Below are 16,602 nucleotides of genomic sequence, written 5' to 3'. Positions count from 1 at the left end.
ATTCCATTTACAGTTGCGTCAAAAAGAATAAAACACCTAGGAATAAATCTAACCAAGAAGGTGAAAGACCTATACTTTTGAAAACTATAAAACATTAATCAAAGAAATTGAAGATGACATAAGTAAATAGAAGCTATTCCATGCTCATGGAGGAAAAGAATTAATATTGTTAAAATGGGCATACTGCTATCTATAGACAACTTTGTAATCCCCACCAAACTACCAATGACACTTTTCACTAAAATAGAGCAAATAATCATAAAATTTGTGTGGCTACAGGAATCAAAACAGTATGATAATGGCACAAAGACACATACATAGACCAATGGAACAGAATAGAGAGCCCAGAAATAATACTATATGGTCATTTAATCTATGACAAAGGAGGCAACAATATATAATGGGGAAAAGACAGTCTTTTCAGTAAATGGTGCTAGGAAAACTGGAGGGCTACATGCAAAACAATGAAACTGAATCATTACTTTACACTATATACAAAAATAAATAGAAAATGGATTAAAGACCTAAACATAAGACCTGAAACAATAAAACTACAAGAAGAAAAACATAAGCAGTAAACACTTGAACATCAACATTAGAAATTTTTTCCTAGATATGTCTCTCCAGACAAGGCAAACAAAAGCAAAAATAAACAAGTGGAACTACATCAAAGTAAAAAGATTCTGCACAGCAAAAGAAACCATTAACAAAATGAAAAGGCAACCTACTTTATGGGAGAATATATTTGCAAATGATATATCTGATAAGGGCCTAACTTCCAAAATATATAAAGAACTCATGCAAATCTAAAAGACAAATAATCTCGTTTAAAATGGGCAGAGGACCTGAATAGACATACTTCCAAAGAAGACATATAGGTAGCCAATTGGCACATCAAAAGATGCTCAACATCACTAATCATCAGAGAAATGCAAATCAAGACCACAATCAGGTATCACCTCACATTTGTCAGAGCAGCTAATATCAATAAGACAAGAAATAACAAGTGTTGGGAAGGATGTGGACAAAAGGAAACCCTCCTACACTGTTGGTAGGATTGCAGACTGGGGTAGCCACTATGGAACCCAGTATGGGGGTTTCTCAAAATACTAAAATTAGAAATACCATATGACCCAGCAATTCCACTTCTGGGAATCTCCCTGCAGAAAACAAAATAATTAGTTTTTTTTTTAATGTACACACTTCTATGTTTATTGCAGCATTGTTTACAATAGCAAAGATATGGAAGCAACCAAAGCGTCCATCAGTAGATAAATGGATAAACGAGATGTGGTACATATATATAATGGAATATTATTCAGCCATAAAAAAGAAACGAATCTTGCCATTTGCAACAATGTAGATGGACCTAGAGGGTATTACACTAAGTGAAATAAGTCAGTCAGGAAAGAGGAACATATGATTTCACTTATATGTGAAATCTGAGTAACAAAACAAAGCAGAAATACACTCTTAAACACAAAGATTGGACAGTTGTTTACTATGGGGTGGGAGGTAAAACAGGTGAAAAGGATAAAAAAGCACAAACTTCAAATTATAATTTAGTCACAGGGATGGAAGTTTAGCACAGGGAATATAGCTCATAATATTGTATGATCTTTGTATGGTGACAGATGGTAACTTTACTTATGGTGAGCATTTAATAAGTATATAATTTATGAATCATTATGTTGTTCATCTGAAGCCAATATAACATTACATATAAACTATATTTCAATTTAAAAATGATACAAAATACAATGAAATATTTAACGATGTAAATTCCCACCTACCTTTAAATTTCTCTGCCTTGTCTGTGTTCCAGGTTCAGGTTTAGTGGTCGTATCCTAGGCCTGGCTCTGATTCATCAGTACCTTCTCGATGCTTTCTTCACGAGGCCCTTCTATAAGGCACTCCTGAGACTGTAAGTGTATTGCAGACCATGGTCCACCCACCCAGCCCTGCCTGCAGGATGACAGGGGCTGACCCCTGCACCTCTGACCCTCTGGACCCAGTTTTGCCCTAATCGTCCTGTTAGGTTTATGGTGCTTTACTTTGTGAATGCTTAGATACCCCATATGCCTTCAGTAAAAAAGGCATTTGAAGATTTTAGGTAAGCATGGGAGAAGACTATTGTTACATCATATAATGGATATGAATCAGTTTATGTGAATAATTATAGTAACATCACAAAGTGCACTAACTACTAAACACAATTAATGTGTTTATAGCTTTGTTGTTTTTAGATGATACTTTTCATCAATTGCCATGGAGAGTCCATGAGCCAATAATTGTTTCATGTTTGTTATTGTAAATATGTTAATATTTCCTTTTGAAAAAAATTTTGAATGAATAAAAAGGATTCATCAACATATGAAAAAGTATCACATTTTAAAATAGGTCTGTGTTATTTTAGCCAGGAGGGGCAGAACCACATTTTGAAGCAAGGTGTGCACAGCCATTTGTTTAACAATCTGTGCACCTTTCTGCCTTCGAATGCACCCAGGCCCTGTGATCTGAGTGACCTGGAATACCTGGATGAGGAGTTCCACCAGAGCTTGCAATGGATGAAGGACAACATCATCACGGATATCTTGGACCTCACTTTCACCGTTAACGAAGAGGTTTTCGGACAGGTTTGTGAGATGTGGGGCTAGGAAGGGATATTTTGTTTGCTGTTATGGAAAATTCACATGACACAAAGTCTACCATCTTAACCATTTTTAACTGTACAGTTTGGTATTAAGTATATTCACATTGTTGTGCAACCAATCTCCAGAACTTCTCCATCTTGCAAAACTGAAATTGTACCCATTAAGCAACAACAACTCCTCATTTCTCCCTCTTCCTTGAAACCACCATCCTACTTTCTTTTTCTATGAATTTGGGTACTTTAGCAACCTCATACAAGTGGAATCACACAGTATTTGTCTTTCTGTGACTGGCTTATTTTACGTGGCCTAAAATCCTCAAGGTTCACCAACATTATAGCATATTACAAGACTTCCTTATTTTTTTAGGGCTGAGAAAAACTCCACTGTATGTATATACCATATTTTGTTTGCCCATTCATCTGTTGATGGACACTTGAGTTTCTTTCACTTTTTGGCTATTGTGAATAGTGCTACTATGAACACAGGTGTACAAATATCTGTTTGAGTCCTTGCTTTCAATTCTTTGGCTATATGCCCAGAATTGGGATTGCTAGATCTTATATAACGGGATTTTGTTTTTTAACTAGAAAATAAGGAGTTGCATTCATTCCAAATTTAATTATTTGAGAGCTACTCCCTTTAATAAAGCTATGCCTTCTTCATTCTTTGTCTTGTTTTGACATAGATCTACTTTACAGAGTTTTTTGAAAATCAAAGTGGTTGTGATAATGGATCAGAAAGCCTTTTTGTAAAGTGTGCTATGTAAAGTTTTTGTTATCTGTGCAGCTAAAAAAATACATTTAAAACTACCATTTAGATAATTACTCCTCCAAAATGTATACATCTCACTACTAGTTAACAAGAAAAAGGTTCCCATTAGTTTTCTATCAGCATGTATATGACATTGAATCATCTAGGTTACAGTTTTATCAGGCTAACAGTAGCCTGAGAAGATTTAACAATTAAGGTTTTAGGAACATCATTTACTAGAGATCCCAAGAGCCCATGACCTGTGGTAATTTGCAATGCTTTGTTGTGAGAATTAAGTTGGGAGCCTTTGTAAGTACCTTGCATGAATGGGGACAGTGTGCTGAGTCTGGGGTGAGGGTTACCCACTGAATCTTGCAGGTCACCTACTGCCCACATCTCAATCAAGAATCTTGGACAGGTCCTGGAAAATGTCTAATTCTGTTGTATTTTCTTTGTGTAAACATACCTCTGAAGAATACGTTCTTCCATATTTGAGAAAAAATTTATTTCTTCTTATAGCTAGAGCATATTTAAATATGTTCAAGAGTATACAGTTTCCTTAACTGATCTGCCATAGATGACCGTGTAAAATACATTATTCCCTGTGCATGACTATTTTAGCCCATCCTTTACACTTTCCCTATCATAGAGGGTAAATTTGCAAAATAAATACAATGATTTAGTAAATTGTATTAAAACAACTGGGTAACCATCTTAAAAATTTTAAGTTAGATCCCTAACCTAATTCATTACACTAAAATAAATTCCACCTGAATAAGGAAGCTGAATGTAAAAAAAATCAAAAAGAAGAAAATGAGAGCATTTTTATTTTCAATCCTGCAGTAAGGAATGCTGCTGTAGATGTGACACAAACTTTCAAAGTCATAAAAGATTGACTAGTCCACTAAACAATTCTTTTGATTTTGTATGGCAAAAATACACCATAAGCAAAGATAAAATGGCATAATATTTAACACATTGTAACGCATAACACAGACAAAAGACTTTCAATATAGGAAAAAATCCCACAGATCAATAAGAAATTATCAACACAATAGAAAACTGGCAAATAATACAGATTGCTCCCAGAAAAGGAAATAAAAGGAAATATACCCAACCTCACTCACAATTGTATGAAACATAAATTAAAGCACAAATACCATTTTCCCTTAAGAGAATGTCAAGAATCAAAAGATTCAGCAGTATTCTACTTCAGAGATGGTACAGAGAAACAGGCGCTCCATACAGGAGTGTAGGTGAAAGGAAGCAGAAGATTGGTTCACACTCTATGAAAGGCACCTTTGTGACATCTGTCCTCATTCTAAATGCACCTGCCTTTAACTCAGCGTCCACACCTAGGAATTTGTCTTACAGATATATTCACACCTAATTGAAATCACTAATGCATCAAGATCTTCATTGTAGCATTGTTGAAAATGGCAGAAGATCTGGAATAATCTAGATGTCCAGCAGTGGAGCATTGGTTAAATAAATTATGATATGTTCACACAGTGGAATAGTGGACAGTGAGATGTGAAGCTGTTAAAAAGTGTAAGATGCCCCAGCCCATCAAGTTACATATAAATTATAAATGATAAACAGATGTTAGAACAACAGCAAAGAATAAGGCAGGTCCAAACAATTGCAAAGATGTATTTTTAAGTGAAACAAGTATGGAGATGAACACAGTGTGTAATATGCTACTGTTCGTGGGAAAAAGAGGTGATATATACAAATTCCTGGTTTTTAAATAGAATCTCCCTGGAAGGGAAGGAAGGATGATTTCCTCCAGGCAAGGAGATTGAGTGGCTGGGAGATGAGGTGGAGGAGTGAGTTGCTTTTCATTTTATGGCCTTTCATACCACTTGAATTTTATTCCATTAACACATAATATCTACTCAAAAAAATCAAGTAAACTACAAATAACTAAATATATGAAGTTAAAAGAAAAAATAATGTTGAAAATACAAAAGAGCAATCCTTCATGTGCACAGAGTGTAGGAATTGAATGACTCCAAAAAAGTTTAAAATGTTCCCAGTGATAAAGATCCAGATGGGTTGCAGATCTAAAGTAATGCATATTGTTTAAAGCTTAAACACGACCTGTTTCTCTTCCAATGAAGTCATGGAGAATGATGATTTTCGTTTTAGAAAATTAAGTCGTCGCCCTTCTTTTGGCCGGTTAGGAAATGGGGAAGAGCAGACAGACAGACAGACACAGGTGAGACACCACAGGCTCTTCCTGGGTGAGTTCATCAGGGTTCAGCTGTTAGTGAAGACACCAGACAGACCCTGCTGACGTTAACGGAAGTGTGTTTTCCTCTCACGTGAGCGCTGGAGGCAGGACTGCAGCCCCTGCGATGGGCACCTGCACTCATGGCCCAGGAGCACAGGGCGCCCTGCCATCCTGTCTGCATCTGAAGCCGCAGGACAAAGGAGCAGCAGCCCTCCCTTTGAGGAGGCCCCCAGGAAGTGCCACGCACTCTCCTGCTCACACCTTATTGGCCAGAACTTAGCTGCAACAGAGGTCAGGAAACAAAATCTTTAACTAGACAGCTAGGAACCAGAAGTTCCAAGGAATGTGGATATTGGGTGGCAACTAGTATGTTATCTGGCCAATGTTTTACAAATAGCACTAGCCACCTAAGTGAAAGAAGAAAAAGTAACTATTAGACTTCTGTGGATGCTTTTGTTTAGGTACCTGTGTCTGTACACACACACACACACACACACACACACACACACACACACACACTCACATGCACATACACACATATATTTTAAAACCAGCTACTAAGTACAGCTGTGCCTCGTTTGTCTTATAACGTTGAGTGTTTCAGTGAGCTCCTTAAGGGAATTTAAGGTGACTGACACTTAATTCCTTCAAACACCAATGCTTTTAGACTAAAGTTTAAACTGTTATTTACCCTTTTGCCTTTCAAAAGGTAGGGCACAAATCATAACATTTCTTGATGACTCAGGCTGTGCTAACAAACACGCATCCCCATCCTAAGTGGAATGTCATTCCTGGTTCCTTTCTCAAGGCCAGGCTGTCGTTCTCCAGCCACTGTCCTACCTGCTATAAAAACCACCCTCCCCCACTCTGCTATTTTGTTGCCAATGACCTGCTGTGGGTTGGGAAGCTGGTGGCTGTCACAAATTTGATCTAATTTGGATTTGGGGGAATCAAGTGGGTGGCTGGTATAGGGACATTCCAGTCCATTTAGGGAAAACAGGGCATTTTTCTTTTATTTCCTTTATTCCTCTTGAGTTAAGGAAACACTTTTCCTCTTTATAAAGCAAGGAAATGCAGCCTTTTTCTAAGGTGCTTTAGTATCTGTGTAATACAACCAGAGCGTTTTTAGTAACTTCAGGAAAGGAAAAATGACGGAAGAGGCAATAAGGCTAAACCCGTGTGAGAGGACTTTCGGCAAATAGTTCACACTCGCTGCAAGGTAAACTGGATTGACAAGCATCACAATCATTCTGCTTTGCCTCAAGGTAACAGAAAGGGAGTTAAAATCCGGGGGAGCCAACACCCAGGTGACAGAGAAGAACAAGAAGGAGTACATTGAGAGGATGGTGAAGTGGCGGGTGGAACGCGGCGTGGTGCAGCAGACGGAGGCGCTGGTGCGGGGCTTCTACGAGGTGAGACGCAGGCCTGGCTGAGCAAGGCAGACCAGTGCTGGGGCCCTCGGCATGGGACGCAGCTCGGAGGAGAAAGGACGGGGGGATGCAAGGCAGGTGAAGGGCTGGACTCCACTCCCCAGAGTGCAGAGAGGACCTAGGTAGGGTGGATGGAGGAGGGTCAAAGTTTTCCAGGCAACCTAGCTCTTGCCATAAGTGAAAAATGCTCCCACAGAACTGGTGTCCCGTAGCCCTGATTGCCATATGTGAAAACATCAGCATCTTTCATCCAGATACTTGCATGTTACTTTTCCTTTCTTTCTGTGAAATGAAAGTAAATGAAGTGAAGGCGTTGGAAGACATTGTTCACTCTTGCTAGACATTTATTTCAGGATAGTGTCACTTTGTGCTGCACAATCCATGCACAGATAGTAAATCGTGAGACCAGTGACAGCTGCTAGCCTTCTATGCACCCAAACTGACATCCTTTAACTCTTCCAGCTTCAAAACAAGAGGCTGTAAATGTTTTCTCGGGGCTTGGGTCTTGGAAGGATTTTTTCCTGGCATGGCTCACTGGATCACCCACCACTTGGTTTGATTAAAGGAGGTACCCAGTGCAGGTGCTCAGTTGTATGTGATACACGAGGGAACAGGATGTAAAGCCAGAGCTCATGCCCTAACAGAGCTTTGAAAGAGGCAGGAAAGAAGGGAGGGAGGAGGAAGGGAGATACAGTCCTTTTAATACAGAATGCCCAGTCCTAGTTTTATGTGGAAAAGAGGATGCCTTTAAGTGAAATGGTAATACTTACAGAGTGACTTGGACTTTTTGCCTTTAAATTGCAATGACACTTGGAAACTCAAATGTGACTAGAACAAGTTGAGTCAGTTTTGTTCATAACATCATTCTGAGAAGAGTTGTCAGAGGTAGTGAAAAGCTGAGGACCTTTTTTGAACTCACAGCTCATGAAAGAGTTGTGTTTTGAGATGTTTTAAGTTGCAATTTTGAACTTAAACATGATAACATATTGACAAAAGAGTTGTAAAGGATGGTCAGTCCCACAGCCTAGCCCACAGAAATAATAATAATGACTATAACTTTTTGATGTGGTTGGATCTGTGTGCAGAAGCCCAATCTGTGTTTCAGGTCGTGGACTCGAGGCTTGTGTCTGTGTTCGACGCCCGGGAGCTGGAGCTGGTGATAGCTGGCACGGCGGAAATTGACCTGAATGACTGGAGAAACAACACTGAGTACCGGGGAGGTGAGCCCCACAGACATGGTTCATCACTTTGCAGAGCTTTTCTATGGAGGCAAAATTGACATAACCTTAAATTAACCATTTTAAAGTAAACAGTGCAGCGGAAACTCCCCAGTCTGTAAGCAGTAGCTCTCCATTCCTCCGGCTCCCCAGCACTGGCAACCATCAGTCTGCATTTTCTCTATGCATTTACCTGTTCTGGATAATTCATGAATACAGAGTCATACAGCACATGGTCTTTTGTGTCTGCTTCTTTCAACCTAACATACTGTTTCAAGGCTTGTCCGTGGTTCAGTATTTCATTTATTTTTCATGGCTGAATAATATTCCTGTATATACATTCTATATATAGTCTACATATATATATATATGAAATATATATAACACACATATTTTATATAATGCATATAATATATAGCATCACATATATATTATACAGTATATATGTAATATATAGTATAAATATGAATAAATATATATTTATAATATAAATAGTGTATGTACTCTATATAACTTAGATAGTTGATCCTTGAACAACATGAGTTTGAATTATGTGGGTCTAATTATTCATGGATTTTTTTTCAATAAACATATTGGAAAACTTTTTAAAGATTTGCAATAGTTTAAAACATTTTATTTTCCTTAGCTTACTTTAGTATAAGAATACAGCATATAGTATATATAATGTATAAAATATGTGTTAATTGACTGCATATGTTATCAGTAAGGCTTCCAGTTAACAGTAGGTTACTAGTCATTACATTTTGGAGAAGTCAAAAGTTATATGGAGATTTTCAACTGCCCAGGGGCATCAGCACCTGAACCTCAGTGTTGTTGTTTATATATATTTCATATACATTTATATTAAATGTTTATATATATTATATATACATTTATATATATATGTCATCACTCTTTGAAGACTACAAAAAATTGACCTTACTTTAACCCATGTGCAAAGTAGACGCTAAGACACACTTTCCTTTAACTTCCAACCTGAACTTTCCTTCAGGTGACAGTAATCCCCGTTGGTGGTCTCTGGCCCATCTCCATGCAGATGCGTCCCAGAGAACCGCCATCCACAGGCCAGCCGGCAGGGAAGCGTGTCCTGTGGAGCAGGAGCCCTCTTTTCCTCGGTCCCAGTTTGCCAGAACATGGCTGTAGCTACTGTCTCTCCAAACTGAATTTCTAACCCCTCCTAACCATTCACCTTCACACTACCAAACTAGACTTCCTAAAGCATTATTTTTCATCAGGCCATTTTCCTACCCTTAAAATAAGCACCTTATTACTTATAGAAGAGGTTTTCGAAAGCTTTGTTTTATGCTCAAAACCCTTTCTTCAAGTACAATATTACAGAGAAACCCTGATCAGTACAGTAGAGAGAAAGCTAGGGCCCGCCATCTTGGCCTCCCTGTGTCCCCAGTACACTCGGCCGTGAGAAGCCTCTGAGGGACTCTAGGCCCCTCTTGGAAAGGTAAGAAAAGCACTGACTTAAGTTGTCAAGTCAAAATGTCTCTGCCTGGCTGCCGAGGTCCTCGAAGCCCCCCGGCAAGTCCCCCTTCAGTTGCCACCACACCTTCACGCTAGTTGGCTTGCCATTCCCCACATGTTCTGCCTCATTCCTGTTCATCTTTATTTCCCCTGCCAGTGTCCTCCTGCCCTCCTGCACTCACACAAACCCTTCACACACTCAGGCCACAGCTCACTTCCCTTTCATGAAGCTGTCCCCCCTTCCGCCCAGCCCAAGTAGATTGCTCCCGTCTGTAATGCTGCCTGCATTGGCAGTCAGTGTAAATCATTGATGTTGATTGTTGGACCCAAGCAAGGGCTCCCAGCTGTACTGTGACAGGGGCCATACTTCCTCCATGGGCTCAACTCATCTTCACCCAGGCTGGCCTGAGCGCGGCTGCTCCGTGGGTACCAGCGGTGGCTGGAGATTCTGGCATCTTCCCTCCACAAAGCTTGCCATTTCCCTCCAGGCTTCATTAAGTCCTAGACTCTCCCATGGTATGTGGGTACCGAGACATCAGAACAAAGAAAATGTGATGAAATATTGTGCTCACAGAAGGTTTTATCTCTTAATAATCCCAGAGATCGCAGGTGCTCCTTGCCTACATTTACAAGAGACAGGAATATGACTGGTGGAATCCCAGTTGTTTCAACAAAAAGCAAGCATCTCTGAGGACATCCCTCAAAATCTTCCTATAGAATGGCTGTTTTCTAATTTGGGTTTTGTCTTAAAACTGGACGTAATTACATAAATTGTTCCGGACCTCTGTGAAGGCCGTTATTAGAGAGATCAGCAGGCTGGGAGCAGCTGCGCAGCTCCTGTCCTGCCCGATGTGTGTTTCACCTCTCTCTCCCTCCTTCTTCCCGTCTTTCTCCCTCCTGTCATTCTGTTCAGGTTACCATGATGGGCACCTTGTGATCCGCTGGTTCTGGGCGGCGGTGGAACGCTTCAATAATGAGCAGAGACTAAGGTTACTGCAGTTTGTCACAGGAACGTCCAGTGTGCCCTATGAAGGCTTCGCAGCCCTTCGAGGGAGCAATGGGCTTCGGCGTTTCTGCATAGAGAAATGGGGGAAAATCACATCTCTCCCCAGGTACAGAGCTCCCGCCCACCTTAAGGAAACCCTCTGAAGTTACAGTTTATTATCTGAGCTTGGGTCATCATCCTTTGGGATAGAATTATTTAGCGCCCCCCCCAAAGTATTGTTAGGTGAGTTATACATAAAAGGCAGAGGTAAGAAGTCTCTGGGAAGTGAATTTAGACCATATTTTTAGTGATTCTTTGATGACTGATGTATCTGGGCTATAGCATCATGGTCCACGTGTCGGTTGTGGGAAGCTTTCCAATGTATACATGGCCCGATTTAATTTAAAGAGGAATGTGTCACTTGGGGATGGTGGGGAGGCTGGAAACCCACAGTAACCTTCCAGTGCTGTGCCTGTGCTCCTATGCATATCAGTGCACAGTCCATAGGATATTCATGCGTGTACATGTCATGTTTCTTCTACTGTGTTTTAAAACATGTTAGGACAATACTACATGTATCTCAGGTCTCCATAGTGACTCCTATATAGTCAGCTATTGAGGACATTATTGAGATAAATGCAGATAAATGATATTAGGGACCCAGGCAGTTAAAAAGAATGAATTCCCTATGCCATGAATTTTAATCCCAACCACTTCCTGGGTCCTTTCTAGGCCACTTTGGGCAGCATATTAATGATCCTGAAATAAAGCACACTAAAGAGATACTTCTGTATGGGTATATAGTAATAAATATTGCTCAAGAAACAGAAGAAAGGATTGACCCATATTATTTTCTTCTACTGTGATATTTTCCAATTACAGAAAAAGATTCACATTTAATTCAGCTCTGTTTCTACATGGCCTCCCAGAAACCATTGCTATATCTCTATTGTGGGAGGATTTACTGAACTATGATTTTCACCTAGCTTTCCCAGATTTTCTAATGTCCTGAAGACAATTCACCTGATGTCAGTGAGCGTTAGAAGGCCCCAGAAGCAGTGCATACCCAGCTGGTCATAACACCCTGAAGCCTTGGTGCAATTTGCAGCCCTGGCTTCACCTGCTGGGCTCAGCGGACCCTCACTTGCATGGTTCTGCCAACAGCTGAACCTCCTGAACTAAGCCAGGCAAGAAACTAAGGCTCAAAAGGCAAGATTTCCATTTGTCTACTTTAATGATAGATTTGGAGAATTGAGGGTATTTGGATACATTCTGTTTTTATTTTAGAGAAATGAGTTTATTTTAGAGAAATGAGTCACCATCTGAGCCACTCCCATAGTGGGCTCCTTGAGGAAGGGCTGAGACCCCCACAACATACATACCCAGAGGAGTTTACAGTCTAGGAAGCAACACAGCCTGACAGGAATGAATGACACAGAAGGTGAAGTCAGAGGGGCACTAAGCATGGCAAGTAAAGGCAAGGTGCTGAGCACGGAGAACAGAAGCCAAATCTCAGTTGAGTTGGCAAGAGAAGACGCAGTAAAGAGGCTGACATTCAGGTGAGCATTGGGGGGCAAGGAATGGGCAGAGAGAAATTCCAGGCTAAAGCAGGATCCTGAGTTTCACTCAGTGAGAAATGGCCAGTGTGTGCTTAGGAAAGTGTGCCAAGCCAGCACACAGGACAAGACTTCTGAAGCGATACTCACCCGCAATCCAGTTGAGGAAGATAGTTTGGTGGGCCATGGAGCAAAGACCCCACTGAAGAGTCTCTGTTCTATTCCTTAGGAAACAGAAGTTGTTGCTCCTGTCCTTTGGAATCACAGATTCAGTCTCATTACATAATTGCTTTGGGAAGCTTTGAATTACACATGGATAATATTAACTCACACAGAAGAGTAGAAGGTGGACAATGGGCTGGTGATCAGGTTCTCCACGTATGGGGCCAAGCACCCCTAAAAAGGACACTGCTCTGCAAACCTCAGGGAGGATTCCTTGAGGATGAAGGGTCTCTGCTTGGGCCAAGAGGGCCCCAGGAGCAAGTGCTGGAATACCTTTCAGAGGACAGTGGAGATTGTCCTCAGAATAGTGACCCATGTCTAGTCTCCATTGCACATTCTCTGAAGATCCAAGAATTTAAAAAGTGCCACCTGTGTGTAGAGATAAAGAAAGAACCTCGAACTTCCAAGAACGGTAGCCTGGGAAGACCTGGCCAGCCCACATGACAGGTGGCAGGAAGCCCTGAGGTGGTGGGAGCAACATCTACAGTGAGGTGGGGTGGGAAGGGCCCACTGGCCGACAGGGGCACCAAGCAGACACAGTGTGACCCAGGGCTGCCACAGTGCATACTGCCCACACTCAGAGGAGAGGCAGTCTAGGGAGCTTTCTCCTGAGAACTTCCCACAACAGAAAGGCACCTGGCCTCCCAGACCAGTGTGCCAAATAGTGTCACAACACAACCTGGTCATAGCCCAGACTAAATAAAACCTTCATGTCAGTTCAAGTCCTGGCCTGCTAAAAACTGTGTGAGGGTTAGGAAAAAGGACTTTAAGAGTAGGGGGTTCTAGAATAGAATTGTACAGTGCTTGCTGAAGAAACTTTGTATGCCACCACAGGTAAAATACCAGAGGGATGGGGGGTAGCATTCGGGGGGAGTCAACAAGCTGGCAGCCTAGGGCATTGAGCAGGTCACCCCTGTGGGCCCAGACGCCACACAGTCTGGTGGGGACACCTGAAATGGAAAGGATTAAGCAAAACACAAGAGATTTTAATAAATGTAATTAGCCAGAAGTTCAGAATACAGAAGGTATATCCCTGGTTTCCAAACTTTTTAAATCTTAACCCACAGAAAGAAATGCCCTTTATATCACAACCCAGTATGTACATATGTATTTGTGTGTGTATCTGAAATATAAGTTCTTCAAAACAACATTTTACCCTTATTATCTTCAGGTAATACACTCTATTTTCTACTCTATCCAGTTTCATTTAAAAAATGCCAGATAAAACCTGTACTTTTGGGGAAAGACTACCTAAATGGCAGTAGATTCAAAGGATCAGAAATTTTTTATCTAGAATTGGCAGTGGGCATGAGAAGAGTGCTCACTCGCAGCTCAAAATGTGGCCGGGTGAACAGTGGTGTCTCCACTCGTGAGGACTAGGGAGGGACACCAGGGCTGCGAGGTCGTGTCAGAAAGACCTTCAGAAAGTGGGAGAGTTTCCTCACAAGGAGCAAAGACCGGCGAGAGGACAGAGAAGGGAGTTGGAAGGAAAGAGAAGCCCAGAAGCTAGTCAAAGTAGATGTAGCACAAGGCAGTGTGGAGATAGAATAAAGGAGAGGAGAGAACCTGAGGGATCGCATTTGGAGTCAGGACCAGGGATTACAGAACTATGAGTCATGGGCAGGTTAATGGGCCTAAAAATTGCGAACAGAAGCATGAACATGCTTCACCGCAAGTGGGAACTGAACCCAAGCTCAGGGTGGAAGTGGAGGCCTGGTTAAAGTAAATCTAGGCTTACTCTGTAGGGATTGTTCTCAAGGGGAGTTGGAGAGAGATGCCCACCACACCTTGGGGGACATTTGGCAATGTCTGGAGACATATTTGGTTGTGGGGGAGGCATGCTACTGGCATCTCACAGGTGGAGCCCATGAACGCTGCTAAACACCCATGGTGCATAGGACAGCACCCCACGATGGAGAATGGCCAAGTTCAAATGTCGGCAGTGCTGAAGTGAGAAACCCTGCTCTGCAGGCTGTAAGGGCACAAAGGAGGCTTGGGGAGCCACTGGGAATTAGGAAGAGAAACTGACAGCCATTGAGAAGCTGTGGAGAAGCCAAGGGGCCAGAGACATTCAAGAGGAAGATCTGCCAAGTGCTCTTAAAGAGCATGAGGAGGCAGGGGTAGAGGATGGGCCTCTGTATTTGGGGACCAAGAGGTTATTGCCAAACTTGAAAAAGAGTGGAGTCCGGAGTGATGAGAGGCTGGAGAATGAGGCTGTTGTGGGCCGGGCAGCAGAGCGTAACGTGAAGGGAGACACGTCGGACATAACTGGCCTCACAACAGCCAGCGGCTGACAGCATGGCGGTTCCCTCTTTTTGTTGTTTACTTTTAACCTGCTTTAAAGTCATCCCTACTGGAGAGAGCAAGGCTGCCTTTGGCACTGTGTTAGCTAATATTTTAATCAGTAACTTGGAAAAAAATGGAGGTGGCCCGGAGATCAACTGTGCAGATGACACAATTCAAAGGGAGAATAATACAGTGGTTGGCATAATCCAAATTCATGTCAAAATGCTGGAACCACAGATTAACACCCACAGAGTGAAATCTGACCTGGCATGATTGAAAATGGAACATATTTGGGGGGTTCCAAAATATCAATCATGCAAATAGGAGATGAGGGTGATTCACTCGCCAGGAGTTTGTGTGAAAAAAGCTGAGGGTCTTAAGTCCCCACAAAGGTGACACAGTTCTTCTAGGAACTGTTAATGCAATTGTGGTTGCATTAAGATCATCTTATGTTGAAATGGTGATTCACAGTTTATGGGAGGTGTTTATGCACATTCTATGATGGGTCCTCACAACGACCCTTTGAAGTGCACGGAGCATGTATTATTACCATTTTACAACTGACTAAACTGGCTCAGGAAGATTCATTGACTCTCCCAAGGTTATCAAGTGGCTAGACTGTGATCAAAGTAGAGGTCTGCCAAGCCCTGGTTCCCTGCTTTCCCACCCCCAACCCCCGACCTAGGTCCAGTGCTCACAGAATGAGGTCAGCAGGCTCTCTGTAGTGTCAGAACCACACCTGGAGGGCGGCAAGCCTTTAGGCACACTGAATCACACTGTGGTTTGGCTGTGTTCATTCATTCTAGATTACAAACTAGAATTTATTTAAGAGAGTTAAACAAGGCTGTAGATAAATGCAATAAAAGCAACTCTTGAAGAAACTCTCTGTGTTCATACTAGAAGTGCCATTTGCTAATGCTTTTGGTTTATGCCCAGAAATTATCTTTCACAGAATTAATTTGTTCCAACTATTTGATAAATAGAGGATTTTGTGCTGTAGTATTTCCACTCGTGAGTGCCTTTTAAAATGACCGTAGGAAGAAAATCAAGAAGATGATTTCTGCTCCAATCTGGCTTCTGGCTAATTCAGCTGGTTCCAAAAATGTACTTGGGATTTTTCTGTCCCACTTAACTTAGGTTCGCCAAAGCCCAGAGTATGTCCTAGTTTCAATCATTCTAAATATAGAGAAGGACCTTTGTAATTGTTATGCTACTCAATTCACTGGGTTCACTTTCACTTTGAGTTGAAATAAGTTTAGGCAAAATATTCAATTTTATTTTCAAGTCAACAACCCATTTGAATCTTAGAAAATAATCTGAGACCTCTAATAATATCTATTTTTATGTCTCTTAGTTAACTCCTTAAGGCCTAAGGCCAGATACTCTACTACCCCATGCCCACCCTTGAAGGTTGTAAGGAGAGGGGGTCAAGGGGTCAAGGAGTCAAGGTTAGGGTGTTAGGTTCCCAAGGACAATGAGGGAGCTGTTTGCAGGAGAAGGAGGGATGGATGCTGGCAAACAAAACAATGGCATCCTCCCCAGGTTCTCCCTGTGTGGGGAAAACCCACCTTCCCTTTGCCTTCTTCCATTGCCCCACCGCCCAATCTCCCTGATACCCTGAGCTGATGGGGAACTCTGAAAATACAGGTATGAATTATATATGACTCTCCTGGAGATCTTGTAATTAGAGTTTAATATCTCAAAATGCAGATGAAGAGAGAATGGTTTCTTTGATTAGGGTTTTGTTTAGCTTTGTTTGTATGTGTTTGTTC

General features: G+C 41.6%; 1 protein-coding gene across 4 annotated transcripts in view; it reads left to right on the top strand.

Moving 5' to 3' along the window:
* HECW1 (HECT, C2 and WW domain containing E3 ubiquitin protein ligase 1) overlaps positions 1-16,602 on the top strand; it is a 374,060-nt gene that overhangs the window by 355,146 nt on the left and 2,312 nt on the right. For all 4 annotated transcript variants that reach the window (XM_057504386.1, XM_036918894.2, XM_036918893.2 and 1 more), the window contains 5 exons: positions 1,826-1,924; positions 2,507-2,636; positions 6,906-7,052; positions 8,176-8,290; positions 10,695-10,893. In XM_057504386.1, coding sequence (XP_057360369.1) covers positions 1,826-1,924; positions 2,507-2,636; positions 6,906-7,052; positions 8,176-8,290; positions 10,695-10,893 — 690 coding nt within the window. The remainder of the gene's footprint in view (positions 1-1,825; positions 1,925-2,506; positions 2,637-6,905; positions 7,053-8,175; positions 8,291-10,694; positions 10,894-16,602) is intronic.

The sequence above is a fragment of the Manis pentadactyla genome, chromosome 7, assembly GCF_030020395.1.
Source record: "Manis pentadactyla isolate mManPen7 chromosome 7, mManPen7.hap1, whole genome shotgun sequence".
In the NCBI taxonomy this organism is placed as follows: Eukaryota; Metazoa; Chordata; class Mammalia; order Pholidota; family Manidae; genus Manis; species Manis pentadactyla.
Note: the sequence above shows the minus strand (reverse complement) of the source record. Positions and strands in the feature narration are given on the sequence as shown.